Source organism: Propithecus coquereli, unplaced genomic scaffold (assembly GCF_000956105.1).
Source record: "Propithecus coquereli isolate 6110/MARCELLA unplaced genomic scaffold, Pcoq_1.0 Scaffold206, whole genome shotgun sequence".
Classification (NCBI taxonomy): Eukaryota; Metazoa; Chordata; class Mammalia; order Primates; family Indriidae; genus Propithecus; species Propithecus coquereli.
This window is the reverse complement of record NW_012145634.1, coordinates 4,576,305-4,594,173: the sequence shown is the minus strand read 5'-3', so window position 1 is coordinate 4,594,173 and position 17,869 is coordinate 4,576,305. Positions and strand designations below refer to the sequence as shown.

At 50.7% G+C, this 17,869-nt stretch overlaps 1 protein-coding gene across 1 annotated transcript in view; it reads left to right on the top strand.

Moving 5' to 3' along the window:
* MYO18B (myosin XVIIIB) overlaps positions 1–17,869 on the top strand; it is a 236,673-nt gene that overhangs the window by 65,455 nt on the left and 153,349 nt on the right. Inside the window, exons 17-20 of the mRNA XM_012644105.1 lie at positions 4,888–5,047; positions 6,970–7,153; positions 7,937–8,159; positions 11,341–11,450. Coding sequence (XP_012499559.1) covers positions 4,888–5,047; positions 6,970–7,153; positions 7,937–8,159; positions 11,341–11,450 — 677 coding nt within the window. The remainder of the gene's footprint in view (positions 1–4,887; positions 5,048–6,969; positions 7,154–7,936; positions 8,160–11,340; positions 11,451–17,869) is intronic.

Below are 17,869 nucleotides of genomic sequence, written 5' to 3'. Positions count from 1 at the left end.
TATTAATCTATTTATCTTTATACCAATAGTCATGAAATATAATTTTGTGTGTGTATATAGACATACATGCATGTGCATGTACAAAGGCTGTCTGGAAAGTGTCCAGCCATGTGATATGCTCTCATTATATTAACGATGGCTGGATACTTTCCGGACAGCCCTTGTACATACAGTCACGTGCTGTGTGATGACGTTTCAGTCAACGATGGACCCCATGGTGGTCCCCTAAGATTACAAGGCGGTGTTTTTACTATACCTTCCCTATGTTTAGATATGTCGAGGCGCAGAAATCCTTGCCATTTTATTATAACTGCCTACGGTATTCAGTACAGTCACACGCTGTACAGGTTCACAGCCCAGGAGTAACAGGCCACACCGTATGGCCTAGGTGTGTGGCAGGCTGCGCCATCCAGTTTGTGTACATGCACGCTGTGATGTTCACACACAACAACAAAACCACTTAAGGACTCATTTCGCAGAATGTGTCCCCATCATTAAGAAATGCATGACTGTATGTGTGTGTATGTGTATGTGTGTGTATGTATGCGTGTGTATGTATGTGTGTGCCTATGCATGTATGCATATGTGTGTGTGTGTGTATTTTATGCAGGAAAACGCCTGTGATAGCAAAAGTGCCTAAGGCCCAGGAAGCCATAATGTAGCCCTGGGCTGTCCTTGCCCTGGAGAGGTCCTGGCATCCGACTTGATCCAGGCGATGACTGTCTCCCCTCCACCCAGGTGCTAGGGTGTGAGTTATGTCACCCCTTTGCCAGCTGGTGAAGGAGAATGAAGGGGGCAGGAGAGGCAGACACTGTCATTTGTGGAGACCTTCATCGGAGCCAGACCTTGTGGGCTTCACTGCACCCCCTACAGCGACATACCCAAGCCCTTACCAAGGCCAGGTGGCTTCCCAGGGCCCTGTAGGTGCCAAGCACAGAGCAAGCACTAAACCCCATGGCCTCACTCCAAAGGCCGGGCAGACTCGCGACCCCTCTCCAGGCTAGAGTGGCTCCAGTCTGCGTGTTTGGTGGGCTCAGGAGAGGGGGTTTCGGGGAGTGGGCAAGGCAGGAGGTAAAGCTGTGGGGAGCTGGGGCTTTGGCCCACAGAGGCCGGAGCCGGCTCCCTGCTCGCTGCTCAGCTGCCGTGTGTGTGACCTCCGGGAAGTCACCTCCCCTCTCTGTAAAACGGCGGTCACGGTAAAGCCTGTCTCAGGGCTGTTGTGAGGACGGCTGCTCCGACGTGTCAAAGAGGCACTTACACCTCCTCCTCCTGCAGCCCTCTGCTCGAGGTCACCCCTCAGAGACCGTCTCCGTGCCCTGTCTGACGCTGTCCCCTGGGCAGCCCTGCTGCCCATCACAACTTCCTCCCTATTCCCGTTGGGGCCCTCGCCAGGCTCTGTGACGTTGTGCGTGTTTCCTGCCTTTGCTCCGTTGTCCCCATGCCCCCGTGAGCTCCCTGAGGGCAGGGGCACCTCTGTCTGCTCACTGTCTGCCCAGGGCCCTGAGCCTGGCAAGGGGACATCAGTGTTTTTCATTCCCGGCTCCAGTTCCCGCCACATGATCTCTGTGCTGCTGCTCAGACACGCCAAGTGCGTTCCCCGCTGAGTGCCCTGGCATGATCAGTTCCCTCCTCCACGTTCCAGCATGATGGGGTCTTGGGCTCTCTCTGACCACCTCGTGTGGAATCACAGACCCCCTCCCCCGCCCCCCTCCTGCGCTCCCGTCTCCCTCCCCTGCTTTCCTGTTCTCCATCGCACTGGTCACCAGGGCATGCCCCACACTTGTCCCTTGGCCGTCTGCCCCCAGGGGGATTGCCCGCTCCCTGGGGACGGGGGCTGGGCTGTTGGCCTCTGCAGAGACGGCACCCGGAACAGCTGGCATGATTAAGCGCACTGCAAATACTTGTTACAAAATTGATGAGTATGTGGAAACTCAATGATCCAGGTTCAAATGAAATGGAATTCTCAAATGGAACGTTTTCTGGATCCTGCCATTTAGGCAAAAGAGACAGAAAGTAGGGTTGGAAGCAGAAGGCATCTTGTCGGGGAGGCTGGGGAGGGCAGAGGGGGGCTCAGCTAGATTTGTGGCCCCTCTCATTTTTCCTGAGGCTCGATGGTGCCCATCCCAGACACCCCTAGCAGGATGTTATGAAGATCTCAGTTCCCAAGGGAGAGACTCTATTACATCCTTTGCCCTGAACTGACTGAGACAGACACATTAATTCAGACATTTTGGCTGGAAAAAAAAAGTTCTTTTCCTCTAGGGCTTTCTGATTAGCTCTGAGTTAATGAGAACATTCAATCAACCAGAACATTTAGGGCCTTCTGGCTCACCCAGCACTCGCTGCTATGACCTCTTACCTTTACCTAAGGTACGTTTGTCGAGTGTCCCCGCAACGGCCAGTGGGGTTGGGGTCAGCCCGTGGAGCCCAGCCCTGGGGGACATTCAGGCGACAGCATTCATCAATGCAGGTGGTGACTTGTAGGAGCCAAGGGGACCCCGCATAGGGGCTCAGACTCCTGGGGTAGGTCATGAAGGCGGAAGCCACGAAAGAAATATACCAGGTAAGGCCCTAACCCCAGGAGTTTCCACGGGGCTTCTGAAAGCAAGAGGCTTCATTAGAAATGCTTTGATGAATAAAACTGTGGCATGAAAACCAGCTCTGGGAGGAAGGAGTGAACGAGGGTAACAGGCAGACCTGCAACCTGGGAGCTGTTTTCCAGGACAGTTCCTGGGAAATGTGGCATCTCTGTGTGCTGCCAGCACCCTGGACAGAGGCAGGCTTTGGGCCCAGCGGACCTGTGTCCTCATCCTGCTGTGCAGCATTAGCCAAACCGCCTCATCTCTCTGAACTTTAAAATCAGCTTCTAGAACCCAGCTCAGAGATGCTCACGTCACCAGCCAGAGTGGGGACCGAGTGGAATCACTCGTGGCAGCGTGTCCAGCAGAGAGTGCTAGGAGCTGGGGCTTAACCAGCATCACCATCCTCCCTTCCCTCTCCCCCAGCTCTGCTGGGTCCTCATTCAGATCTGTGCCAGCTGCTGATCTGCCAGATCTGTGCTCAGATCTGTGCCAGCTGCTGATCTGCCAGATCTGTGCTCAGATCTGTGCCAGCTGCTGACCATTACGATGCTTCAACACAACCCCTGTCCTCTAGTTGCTTCCAGTTCAGTGGAGGGCGACAGCCGTGTGAGCAGAGTCCTGCAGCGTTATAGGGACATCGGGGACATTTGTGCCACAACCTGGTGTGTGCTTTGTCATCTGGCTCCAAGAGGGATGCTTTTCTCTCCCACTAGAAGGTGACTCCCTTGAGGGCAGGGACTGCAGGCCCCTGAAAGGCTCATGGGAGGCTCTCGATGCAGCAAAACTTCACTTAACTAGGAGTGTTCTTTGCTGGTGACTTCAATTACCCGGGACACAGAGGCAGTTGGCGAGGGAGCACAGAGACCTCTAAGAGCCAAACAGGTGGCAGAAGCCACGCCCTTTCCTCACCTGAAGACTCACGGAAGCCTGCACACTCTCAGGCTGTCTTTATTATTTTGCATGGAGTTCCAAGAAATGCAGGTCCTTTGTTTTCTAGCTTACTTCAAGTGAGAGGCAACAAATTAGGATTTGGGAGAAGATCTCAAGACCCTCACGCATGCGGTGTGTTGACACTAACAGGACAGGAAAGCAAAGCAATGTCACCCAGAATAGACAGAAGGAGCAAAACAATGTGATCATTCCAAACGATAATCAGCCTGGGGCCATCCAGTGTGGGGACCACCATCCCAAATGTGGGGACTTCACCTAGGAGCATCACGACAGTTAGAATGATGTCATAAATGGCCACTCATTGATTCATTCCGCAAGCACTTCCGGACTCTGCTCATGTCCCGCGCATGGCGGTGAACCCCAGGGATATGGAGGTAAACACTGGTGACTCTGGGACATCGGCAAAAGGTTAAAAGGCAGCAAAGGCAGTAAAGGGTTAAATGCAGAGTCTTCCAAGAGTACGCTGTGCATTTATCTGGTCGATGACGTTCAAGATGATTTTTGGCGGTACATGACTAAATATTTTTAAAATATTTAATCATTACGTATTTACTTCCATGCACATTAGAAAGACGAAGCGTAGTAATGATTAAATGACAACCACTACTGCTTATTGAGTGGCCACTATCTGCCAGGTACCGACCAAAATATTTTACACGCATTATCTCCTTAAGCCGTAAGCCGCGCTGGGAGGTATGTATTATTTAATGCACGTTTTACAGAGGAGGAAACGATGTTCAGAGGCTTGCGTGGCCCGGCCCCTTTCACACGGTAATGAGGGGTGGAGAACCCAGGTTTTCTCTCCCTCCCAAGATCAAGCCCATTTACTTCTCCTACTCTGTCTCTTGTCACTAAGCATGTGGCAGAGTCTCCCAAGAGTATGCCGTGCCTATCTTTGGTTGGTGGTATTCAAGATGACTTTGGGCGGCACACAACTAAATATTTCTAAAATATTTAATCATTATGTATTTACTTCCATGCATATTAGAAAATAAACATAGCTTGCACATCAAACCTACAACATAATGCTTCTGTCTAAATCAATGTACTGTACTTGTGAAATGTGAATCCGTTTGAAGAAAACACCAAGTAAATCACAGCCCAGGTGGTACACGGAGATATATATAGCACAAAACTCAAGAAGAGTGTGTGTACGGATGGTGTTTGGGAGAAACAGTTATCCCGGATAGAAGAGAGCAAGGAGCAAGGGGGGAAATGTGGGTGCCCTCAACCTCTCTAGCTTTAGCTATCTGGAAACGTACTAAAATGGGGAAAGTGTGTTTTGGGGTGTGACGACTGATTGCAGAGTGTCCCCACCAGACCCCAGCACTCGTGCCACTGTGTCCGTTTTCAGGGACCTCTGCCCTGAGGACCTGCGAGCAGCCCCTGCAGTGCGAGATTTCCCACCAGCTGGGACGGGACCCTGTGCGCTATGACCTCACTGGCTGGCTCCAGAGAGCCAAGCCCAACCTGTCAGCCCTGGAGGCCCCGCAGGTCCTGCAGCAGTCGAAAAGGTGAGTCAGGCCAGGGCTGGGGGCAGGGCCGGGGCATTTGAGGTGCTGCGTTTTCCTCCCCACCTGGGCTACGCAGTCACAGCGGCCGGCCCGTGAGGGAGGGCCGGTCTGGGAGTCCCTTCCCTGCATAACGGAACACAAAGCCACGACTTGAATTGGAGCGGCGCACTGCCTCCCCAGGGCCTGAGCGAATCCAGCCGAGGAGAAGGCCTGGCCTTCCGGGGAGGTGGAACAGAAGCTAAAAAGCTCTGACTTCTTATTTTGGCTTTTTGCCTTGCATTAAGTGTCTGGGAGATGATGAGACTGGAACAACTTTTATGGACATCCTAGAACTAGGGGGTCGTAAAACCGAAATGACATGTTTTGCAGCATTAAAAAAGGCTCATCTTGTTCCCTGGTGGCTCATCCCAGAAGTGCTGGCACAGGGCCTGCAGCAGTCTCTGCTTTCAGTTCATAGGGGTGTTGGAAAAGGCTTGTTTCGTGTGTGTGTGTGTGTGTGTGTGTGTGTGTGTGTGTGTGTGTGTGTGTGTTCCCAAATTCAATGCTGGGATCCTGCAAGGGCAGAACTTGGAGACAAGAGCAGAAACTGAGAGCCCCAGAGAGAGGGGGTGCTGGCGTTTCAGGTGGGCAGGAGGGTGAGGAGGGAGCATTCACTGACGGCCCCCTCAGTGCCTTGCATCAGAAGAAACATTTTAGAAGTATCTTCTTTGTCCTTAAAACAACACTGGATCCTTAGCCCCATTTTACACATGAGAAAATGGAGGCCCAAATGGCAATGTGGCTTGCCTTTGATCACACGGCAAAAAAGTGGCATAGCCGGGGTACAGCTTGAGTCTAAGTGATCCTTGGAGAATTCTCTGGACACCGTGGGCAGAGTTGACTGGAAACCCCAAATCCAGGAGGGCTCATGGACACACAACTCCTGAACAGAGATCAAGGCAGGGGACGGGGCAAAGGAAAAGTTAGCGAGCACCAGAGGACTGAATGGGGTGGTCAGGGAACCTGGGTGGAGTCCCCACCCTGCCCCTTGTCACCTGAGTGACGGTGGGCAGTCACTTTCCCTCTTCTGGATTTTTTTGCTTCCTCCACCTTGGAATAAAAGTTGAGCCAGGCTGCAAGGTTCAGTGGCTATGGCACAGTTTTCAAGTCAGGCAAATGTTCAAATCCCATTTTTGCCTCTTTTAAGCTGCATGACCTGGGCCTCAGTTTCCTAATGTGAGAAATGGGAATGATGCCGCCAAGCTCAGATGTCTGATCTAGGAAGGCTTTGGTGATGTAAAGTGGCAGACGGCTTGTTAAAGAGCCCGGTTCACAGTAGGCCCAGAGAAGAGGGCGGACGAGGCTGGGTTTTCCGGAGCAGACACTGAAGGAGCCAGTGCCCTTGCCACTCATCGCAGAACCCGTGCATGGCAGGGATGCTAAGGGAAGGCACCCTCTGCGCAGGTGACTGAGGCCGGGTATTCAATGGACATTATCCTGCAGCTCCAGGAACTGCCACTTTGGCCTGAGAGTCATTCATTCTTGCCGGCAACATACAGCACATCCCTGCTACAGTCTAGACCTGTTCTGGGATAACGACGATGATTTGGGGCTCTAGGAAAGTGCAGGTTTAGTAGAGTCGCTGCAGGTGTGCAAGCGACCAGAATATCCGTAGAAGCAGATATGATGTAAAGACAGGGCGGCGGAGAGCATTTGCAGGGGGCAGAGAGGCATCGAGGAAGGAGCTGACATTTGTCACGAAGCAAAGCCCTGGTGGAGGGAGTGTGAATGAAGGGGAGCAGCTGGGGTGCCTGACTCAAGGGGAGGCTTCGGGGAGCACGGGGCAGGAGGCAAGGCGGGCTCATTCCCTTGGCCCACCCCCACCCAGGGCAAAGCTTCTCCAGGAGCCTCCTCAAGCCCCTGCCTCCCCTTCCACCTGCCAGGGAGGAGCTGCGGAGCCTGTTCCAGGCCCGGGCCAAGCTGCCCCCCGTGTGCCGGGCCGTGGCAGGTCTGGAGGGCACCTCCCAGCAGGCGCTGCAGAGAAGCCGCGTGGTGAGGAGGACGTTCGCTGGCAGCCTCGCCGCGGTGAGGAGGAAGGCCCCGTGCTCCCAGATCAAGCTGCAGATGGTGAGCAGGGGCCCTTTCCCACGGAGTGGTGGCCTCCGCTGCCGTGCATCCTCTCCTCCTCCAGGATGAGTCCCTGCGCCATCCCCACCCTCCCCAGCAAGCCCCAGGCCCCACCCCCACACGTCACAAAGGACAAAACAGAGGCTTCGAGTGGCAAGGCGTCATAGTTCTGGGAAGTGACGGATCCAAGCCTGAGGCCAAAGCCTCGGCTTCCTGGTACTGAGTTGAGAGGCTTGGGGACAAATGCTCTCCTGAGTAAGGTGACAGATGTCAGAGCCAGACTAGCCCCGTCTGCCTTTCTCACTTCTAGGCTGTCCCCTGGGGAGGCAGCAGGGTCCTGTGCGGGTGTAACTGTGCTACCTAGACCGGGAACCTGAATCCATTAACAGATGGGGACGTGTGATTGGTCAGTGGTCAGGCTGAGCCCGAATGAGGAGGGGCTGGGACACGGGAAGGGTACCTTTTGAAAAACACTCATATCGTATTATACTGGGAGAGCCCTGAGACTAAGTCCCAGGTTCTAGTCCTGGATAGTGGTCTGCATGACCTGGGGCCACTCACTTGCCCTCTCTAGGCCTCAGTTTCCCCATCTGTTTCAGCAAAGGCCCTTCTTTCTCGTGAGTACAAATCAGGAAGTAGGTGGGAGGTCGTTGGTGTAGGACATAAGGGCCCCCAAAGATACCCAGGCCTGCCTGAATGTATGTTTGGGGAGCATGGTGTCCGGACCCCTGTCTGTCTCTCCTTGAGACAGCTGGACCTGACCTCCGCTCTGCTTGGCCCTAGGATGCGCTGACCAGCATGATCAGACGGTCTCGTCTGCACTTTATCCACTGCCTTGTGCCACACCCCGTGGTGGAGAGCAGAGGTGGGCAGGGGTCTTCGACGCCACTGGAGCCTGGTGGAGACAAGCCCGGGGCAGGTGGGCCCCCGGCCCCGGACATCCCGGCACTGAGGGTCCAGCTCGCGGGGTCCCATATCCTGGAGGCTCTGCGTCTGTATAGGACAGGTAAGAGACCGCCGGGAGCAGAGCACCTTGGCTCCGACCCCTGGTACGTGCCTGTCTACCGGTGGCAGCCAAGGGACAGAAGCACTTACCACATACCGGGAGCTTTGCATACAGCATCTCGTTCACTCTTCCTAGCGGTCCCCTGAGGGAGAGGCTACGATCACTCCCCCCTTTATAGATGAAGCAACTGAAGCTCAGAGAGGTGAAAGCACTTGCTCAAGGTCACACTGCTGGGGCATGGCAGAGCCTGGATTTTATGCTCTTTGAGTCCAAAGCCCGTATTATTTCCAGAATGACTTGTGTGCTCCTGAAAGGCTAAGGCTGTGTCTTCCTTTCAACAACAAATGTAAGAAGATCATCGTATCCAAGATGCTCAGTTTGGTTTGGGAGATCACAGAGAGCCCAGGAGATGATAACACAATGTGACGAGGGCATAGATCACCCGAGATGCAGGAGGTACCTGGATGCTGGGAGAATGGAGCTTCCTGCTCTCACTGGGGAGATGGGGGGAGACCTCCCAGATGACGTAACATTCTAATCTGGTCTTGAAGCATCAAAAGCCGCTCACTTCTGGGAGGTGGGGGAGACGCAACATTGGAGAAGAGGGAGGGAGGCGTAAAAGGGCCTGGGTTTTCAGGGAGTAGGGTTTGAAATGAAGGGGGAATTGCGAGAAGCGAGGCTGCTGCATTTACCAGGGCAGGCCGTGAGTGCCTTTGCTGAGAATTTAGCCTTCACCAGGTCCAGCTGGGGAGATGGTGGCTGGCAGGGGAACGGAGCGGTTTAATCGAAGGAAGGAAGTTTCCAGGGCTGTATGTTAGTGAGCAAGCGTGCACCCGAGGTTCCCACCCTTAGCTAATCTTACGAGTTGAGCTTGATTTCAACCCTGCCTGTTCTTTTATGCCTCCCAGCCCCCGAGGGCCACCGCGCTGATCCCCCTCCCTGACTGTTAGAGATGGCTCAGACACAGCCATTCTCTCTGCAGACGATGGCGCGGCTGGGGCAGGTGGGGAGGCTCAGGTGGACGCCCGTCTGGTTCATGTCCCGGTGGCCGCTAATGCCCCAGCATGTGGCCACTGCTCTAGTCCCCCCGACCGAGTTAACAATGGAACACCGGGAGCCAAGACGAGACCCTCAGTCCCCAGAGTACATCATTGATTTTTCCTCCCACCCGCACAGCCACAGACAGAGACAGACAGATAATGTCACAGGAGAAGAGCGAGATGGTCACGGCTGGCAGCTGGGCCCCCACAGCCGATCGATTCTGTCCGGCTGGCTGGAAGGAAGCGGGGCCTTTGCAGAGCCCTGGACCCCCGTGGGACTGTTAGAGCCCCTGTGTGCGTGCAGGGTCAGGACGTCCCCTTCCTTGGGTCGTGTCGCTTCACTGCAGTGTCTGCTCTGTGTGTTCATTCTCAGCACAGCCCAGCACAGCCGGCAGGAGCTTTCCAGCCCAGTAAAGGGCTGATGTCTCAAGGTAGAACTTTCCAATTTTTGCCTCCTAGGCCTGTTTCCTTTCTTCTTTTTTTTTTCTTTTTCTATTCTAAATCGCTTCTGTCTCTTTCCCACGCACATGGGATATGTTTTCATGCATACATAGATACCTACATCAAATATTTATGATTTTGAATTCGTGCATGTCTAATATATATACACTATACACATGCATGCATAATGCATGCCCACGTATGCTATTTATTGAGGACCTACTCTGTGCTAGACACCGGGTCATCACATACACTAAATGAGACTGTTCTCACTGTGCTAAGGCACATAGTAAACACTCATTAAACACTACCTGTTGTACAGCTGCTGGGTACAGCTCAGACTCTGGAGGGAGAAGGCTTGGGCTTGACTCCAGCCACCACCTCTCACCAGCTGTGTGACCCCAGGGAAGTCCCCAGAGCACACTTCCCTTTCCTCTCCTGTAATGGGTCACACCTCAGAGAGTTGTTGCGAGGGTTGGATGAGTTAATAAGGACATAAAGCTTAGACGAATGACAGGGCACAGGAAAGCACGTCACACGGATTGTTACTGTAGTTGCTTTTACTATAATTGCCATCGGATTTAATCCTTGTAGTGACCACGTGAGAATGGATCTCGTTATACTCATCTGACAAGGGAAGAAATTGAATCTCAAAGAGGTGGTGTCATTTGTCCCAATTATGGGACTAATAAGGGCAGAGATGGGATGTGCACCCAGATAAGTCTGACCTAAAAGGAAGACGCAGGCTTGTAACCGCCCCCTGTGGGTCCCCCATCTCTGTGCTGTTGATGTCCTTCGGAGCTGGCCTGAGACCCTCCTCTTCCCCAAGGAAGGCTTCCTGGATTAGCCACACACACTCATGACAGCTCTTCCTCCTCGTTTATGAGTTTGGCTTATTGTATAGTAGTCTCGCGATCGGAGTGAGGTTTTACCAGTCCTTCTCTGACCCTGTCACTTGAGGGGTCTTTCTGAAGCAACTAAGGCTCTACCATGCATGCTCCTTGTGCCCAGGAAGAAGGCCAAACCTCGAGGGCTGGGATTTGAGTCCAAATTCCTTTAGGACCTAGTCTTTGCTCATCTTTGGCAACTCTCCACTGCCTGGGTTTGAATCCCAGCTGGGGCACTTACTATCTGTGTGACTTCACATGACTAGGTGAATTTATCAATGGCTTTCAGATGTCCCTTCTTTTCCCAATTTCCCACACAAGAGGATGCATCTGGGTTTCCCCTACATGGTGGGCTTCCAGAAGCCCTTAGACACTGCCCAATGCAGTGTCCCCATGTGCAGCCTATGGGGTGGAAATGAGTATTAGATAAAACGTTTCCCATGGTCAAACAAGGTTGGGAAACTCAAATCTAACCAGGCATCTTCCCTGCAGGAGTTCTCAGAGCCTTTGACCAGGATCCTGACATGCCCTGGGAACTTCCAGGAGCCAGATGAGTGTGCAGCTTTCTCAAACTTTCAGTGGAGCATTTTGTAGGATTTCTGTTCTGGGGAACGCATTTGGGAAGTGCCGATCAAATCCAGTGTCTTAAATTAGCAAATGGAGAAACTGAGGCCCCGAGAGATGAGTCCACCCAGGAAGTTAGTGGTCAGGCTGGGAGTAGGACCCTGAACTCCTGTCTGGGGGTTTGGGGCACTGGGCTGAGTCTTCTCAACCGGACTCCGTGTTCTTCTCCGGCCTGCTCCACCTCCCCAGGCTATGCTGACCACATGGGGCTGGCTCAGTTCCGCCGGCAGTTCCAGGTGCTGGACCCTCCACTCCTGAAGAAGCTCATGACAACCTCCGAGGGAATAGACGAGAGGAAGGTATGTGAAGGTGGATGCAAGAGGGGTGGAGGCCCCGGATGCTCCAACTGAGGTCTGATGAGCTCCCGTTCCACAGGGGATGGCCCCAGGGGGCGTCTGGACCAGCTGGGATCTGAGATCTTGGCCCTGGGGTGAAGGCGGAGGGTGACATCAGGTTCTGCCTAGGCCCCTGCTCCAGACTGCACCCACCCAACAACGTCAGTTGGGGCCCTACCCATCCCAGAATGACTCTTTTGAACCCTGTGTAAGGAAGTGCAGGGAAAGAATAAGAATAGAATGATGAGAAGAGGGTGTCCCAGCTAAAAGGGGCCCTAGCAAGATGAAAAGCCACCATTTCCAAAGGATGTTGCACTTGGCACCAGCACCCCGAGTGTCTCTGAAAAGAGAGCTTCAGGGTCCAGCACGTGCGGGAAGGTGTGTACGCTAGGGCCACATCTTTGAGAATTATAATGCACACCCCTTGCCTCAGGGCCTTTGCACTGGCTGGTCCCTCCACCTGGAACACTCTTTCTTCTAGCCTTTGCATGGCTGGTGTCATCTTGTTATTCAGATCCCGGCTCAGATGTCACTGTCCAGCACATCTTCTTGTTTCCATGTTTGCATAGCACTTATCCTCGTCTGAAATTATGCAGAGCCCCTAGATGTTTTCTGGCTCCTCGCGTGTGCTCCCTACATTTTTTGTTGAATGAGTGAATGAATGAATGAATGAACACACACACCTAACTTCGTATTTTCCCCCCATGTGTCTTCTTTCTCCAACTCTCCTGTCAACTTATGGAATCTCCTTTTTACTCCTGGTGCCAAACTGTCTATAAGTGTTTCTATTGAGAAGGGCCACAGCTTATCCATGATGATTGAGCTTGTTAGAATTTGCAAAGCCCACTGCGTCTTCACAATAGCCCTGCAAAACAAGAGTGGCTACATTCTATTCTGCAAATGACAACATGCAGGCTCTTAGAGGTGAAGTGACTCTTCCTGAGGCCACACAGCCAGGCATTTGTGGATTTGCCCTTTAATCTCCAGTTTCTTGATTCCAGGGGGAGGTGATTGAAAAAGCATGGGCCTCAAGGTCAAACCGACCTGAATTTGACACTCAGTTGGGCTGTGTGAACCTAAGAAAGTTACTTCCTCTTTCTTCCTCAGTTTGCTCATCTGTAAAGTGGGAACGACAACAACGCCTAGCTCAGTGGGGTGTTTGGAGGATGATATGTAATAGTGGAGTTGGTGTACCTCATGCAAGGCCTGGTGCATAGTAAAGGCTCAATATATATTAACAACCATCATCATCATCAGCAGTGGCAGTATCATCATCATCTTTCAAGTCCAAGGTGATGACAGCCAAGCTGAAGAGACTCTATTCACAGCCAGGTTGAAACTTCATGTGTCTGCGTGTGCCTGCGACCCCCAGTTAATGAGTCAGAAGGCTAGAAGTAAGCAGAGTCGCAGTTTATAGGTCCCTTTTTGGCTTTCTCCGCAGTGGGAACCGGAGCTTAGGCCTCCTTCAACAGATAAGGTGATGCTTTCTGCGGGGCCCTCCTAACTCACCGAGCGAGCAGACATCAGACCCAGATGTCTGTGGCTCAGGGCTGTCCCTTCTCTGGGTGGTGGTCCATTTGGAAGCCATGAGTTTCTGCCGGGCTTGGTGCCATCAACCATTCTGCACCAGTCTTCATTTGGGATTCCTTATTCCCACTTTCCCAAAACTTGATCTCTATTCAGAGGGTCTGGCATGGAGCCATCAAAAGGGTCCTGGGCTCCCCTGCAGTTGAACATGGTGCAGGAGTGGGGTGCGGGGGAATTTTCAGCGGGGGCAATGGCATATGGAAGCTTTTCTATTCTGGACGACTCAGCAGTTCTCTGTTACAGCCAAACTGAAACCACCTCCATATACATGAGAGGCCTCAGAAAATGGAAAATTACTAGTAGAATGGACTTGGTCGGAAATGTTTGCTTCTTCTTCTTCTTCTTTTTTTATTTGCTCACAAATTTCATTTGCTGCAGCATAGCATTTTGGTAGCAATGAAAGGAACACCATCCTGCCTCTTATGAAAAAGCTGATAAATATTCATTTGCCAGGCAACGTGGGATATGCCATGAATTATACATGAACACGTGCTCGGGTGGGCAAACTATCGGCCTCCGTGTGCAAAGCAGTTAAGACCTCAGGATTTAATAAGACAAGTTTGACAGCTAGGAAAGGTCAATATTGTTATTAGACGCTAGGCGGCGGTAGAGGGAATTCATTGTCGGGGTGTAAAACGGGCCTCGGTGAAGTCCCCTGTGTGCCTACCACGTGGGGTCTAAATGTTGGTTTTTCATGCCAAGACTATTTCCCGGGGAACTATTCTCATTTTGCAGGAACTTGCTGGATATTTTGTATTCCCGAAACAAAAATATCGTATGTCTTTTATCACAGATGAGCAAACTCTTATCGCAAAATATCATGCACAATGTCAGAAGGTTACAGAACCGGGATTGAGACAGTTCTCAAAAGATAAAGCCTTCCCTCTCTGGGAGCCAGCCCCATCTCACAGCTGAGGCAGCTGAGGCCATGACCACCGGCCAGGTAGCGGCTGAGTTGGGATTTGAGCTCAGGCTCTCGGATTCCTTACACAGGGTTTTCTGCTTTGTTTCGTGTTTCAATTGTGGTAAAATACACATAGCATAAACTTAACGACCTTAACCGTTTTTTAAGACTGGTGGTATTAAGTACGTTCACACTGTTGTGCAACCATCACCACCATCCACCTCTGTAACTTTTTTCATCTTGCAGGACTGGAACTCCATACCCGTTAAAAAATAACCCCTCAATGACTCCTCCTTCCAAGCGCTGGAAACCACCATTCTACTTTCTGTCTCTGTAAATTTGCCTATTCTAGATACATCATATAAGTGAAACCATATTATATGTGTCCTTTTGTGACTGGCTTATTTCCCTTAGCATGATGTCCTCAAGCTTTATCCGTGTTGTGGTGTGTGTCAGAATTTCCTTTTTTAAGGCGGAATAATATTTCATTGTGTGTAATATACCTCATTTGATTTATTCATTCATTGCTTGCATGTTTTAGTTTTTGTGAATAAGGCTGCTGTGAGCACGGGTGTACAAATATGTCTTAAGCCCCTGCTTTTGATTCTTTGGGGCTTATACCCGAAGAGCTGGATCATATGGTAATTCTATTTTTGATTTGTTGAGGAATTGCTATTGTGTTTTCTGTAGTGGCTGCACCATTTTGCATTCCCATGAATACTGCACATGAATTTCAGCTTCTCCACATCCTTGCCAACACTTGCTATTATTATTATTTTTTTTGATAGTTGCCATCCTAACAGGTGTGAGGTGGCATCTCACTGTGGTTTTGATTTGCATTCCCCTAATGATTCCGGACGTTGAGCATCTTTTCATGCTCACACAGGACTCTTGAGTAGAAGCCCCTTGGAGGCAGGCAGAATGCTTAGGGAAGTTCTATACAAGATGTGCCATCCATGGATGTTAGTTTATAATAACCATTATTAATTTCATCCAACTGTAACCAAATGCCTGCTGTTCACCAGAACCTATGCTGGACACCACAGATACGGGGGTGAACAGAACACAGTCTCAAGGAGAAAGACACCAAAACAAGCAATTTCCGTACAGAGTTGGCTTTGGGACACACCCCGGGAAATGCCACTAAAACTTTTGATATTTCAAGTGGAGGTGAGGGTGGGACACTCAGGGAAGACACCTTAGAGCAGGCGATGCTTGAATTGAGCCTCGTGGGACGATTTGGAGGAATGGGGTAAGAGACAGAACACAGGGCATTCCCACACTGGGTACAGCAGGTGCAAAGGTCTGGAGTCACAAAGGTGCGTGAATAATTTAGTGTTGAGATGGAGCCTAAACGATGCCAAGTGACAAAGAAAAGGGGCTGAGGAGTTTGGCAGGAGCAAATTCTGGGTTCTTGTTCACCGGGCTAGAGAGTCCGCGCTTTATCAGGTGGTCAGTGATGGTCTGCTTGATAAAACCCAGCAGGGGCGTGGCACAGCAGACCTGGTCTTCGTGACGTGGACCGACTTAAGCAAAATGTTAAAGGAAGTGAAGCCCGCTCTGCCCATTCCATGATGCTCTCCAGGAGCAGTGTCCTCGTGCTGACCTCTGGCTACTCAACACGCTCCTGTCTACTCCAGACACCCGGGCATGTGCACTCAAGCCTCCAAAATGGCCCTATCTTCCCCTGTCTAATCATCTTGAGTCCCAGTCCTCTCCGCTAGGCTGCCCTGTCTGGTTGAGATTACGCCTTAACCTACACCGAAGCCCACACCGAGCGGCTGTAATGGTGGAATCTCAGGCAGGTCCGTGGAGAAGCTCTTTCAGTTCACCTCGGCTACATCCCTGATTCTGGTCCCTTCCCTCTTTTCTTCCATCTTTCCGCCACTGAAGCAGGTGTAGCCAAGTCTCTCTGATCGATGCGAGAGAACACCTGGGTCTTCCCTCTTCCTCTCAGAGTGTCTACAGGGTTGATTGATCTCTGCCAACAAAATCTCTGTCCCTGGGACTTGATCTGAAGAACATAATTAAGGGCTGTCAATCCATCTTCTCGAAGGCAGCCACTCTTGCTCTGCCGCACACAGTCATGGACACTCCCTGTTTCCTCTAAATTCATGTCAAGAGTCTTTTTCTGCTGGGAAGAGGCCCCTAGGAGCCCATGGCCAGGGAGGGAGCTGTCCGCTCTCGGGGTGCTGAACAGTTATTCAGGAGCTCCCATAAATTTAGCCCCGTGGAATTTATTCATCATCCTCTTCTTGCTCACCTGGCTGTCCCTGTCCCCTTTGAGTCTGCTGTTTTAATCATTTTACATGTTTCCCATTCAATTTTAACCGACCCAATTATGTGTGTGTGTGTGTGTGTGTATTTATTTGTTTTTCATATGGTTTCTGCCTTGTTCCAGGAACTCTATTTACAGTCCTGAGCATATAGGGTTAACTAACTGACACAGTTTCCACCCTTATTGAGTGAGAAGTTCAGTGGTTAAAGCATGTGGTTTGGACTCAGACAGACTTGGCTTCAAATTGTGTCTTCTTCCAAATCTCTTTCTGTGAATCCATGGCCTTGACACATGGTAGCTGTATGACCATGGACAACACGCAACAGGGCATAGCAAAGTGTCTGGCACATAGTAGGTGCTCAACAGATGGAAGCCATTGAACCATGATGTGGGTCTCATGAGGGCAGGTGCTGTATGAACAGCAGGCAAATGGTTCACAGGGTGAGTGACCTATTCCAGAGACATGGATTCTCTGTATCACACTACTTATTGATGGGTGGGCTGGGGAAGCACTTCCCAGCAATGGCTGCTCATTATTGATGGGGTCTCTCACTGCCTGTCTGGCATGTACAGCCTAATGTGACATGTCAGCCCCTATGCTTTTTTGGGGTGCACCCTTCTTGAACATTGAAGAGAAAGCTCTTTGCAAAGTTCTAGGAAATAAAGGGACTCTATAAGTGGGAAGCATTGTCTATAAGTTGAATTTCTCCCAGGTACATTCTAGGATTCATAATCTGAATCTCCAAGGGTGCAGGTGAAGGAGTGTCATCACCCCACATTGCCAAAGAGGGGGTTATAACCTCCGAACCTCTACCCATTACTAGTTTTATTAAAACATGACATGTGCCAGTCATGATAGGTAAGCATTCTACGTGCGTTATCTCAGTAAATTCTCCCTTTACTTGGCTAGGATGCAACTGGGATCTGTTGGACTCTCAAATTTGGGCTCAATTTGTCATTGGATTTCTGAGTTTTTATGCTTAAGGTGGAGAGATCTTGAGTGTGTTGAGATTCATGTTTGCTGAGGTGTGATGTTGACTTACAGTGAGGACAACGATCCATCTGTGCTCGATACCTGGGCTGCTTCATTGAATGAATCTTTCCGGTTGTGAGTTACAGAAGTGGAATAGCTTAAAGGTCAAGGACACAGACTCTGGAGTTGGGCTTCCTGAGGACATGCTTTGTCTCGTCTGCCCACTGGCTGTGTGATCTTTGACAAGTTACTTAGCCCTTCTCTGGTTCGGTTTCATTATCTTAAAATGGTGATAGGATCAAGTGATCTAATTAATTTAAAATATTAACATGATACCACACACACACACACCACACATTCATAGAGTAAATAATCAATAAATGTTACTAATTACTATCTTGTTGTCAAAAACAGTAATTTTACTATTTCTATGGATATTAATGCCCTTTCCATAAAATGAAGACTTTTATCCTTAAAAGCCTCAAATGATTGTTAAGATAAAATAATTTTTGATTAATAATAGAAGGCATTTAAAGTATGTTTGGTTTTTTTTGTTTGTTTTTTGGCTATCAGGAAAAAGACTATTGTGAGCATTTGCACAGCAGTCTTTGCATAGAAATATGTTTACATTTCTCTTAGCT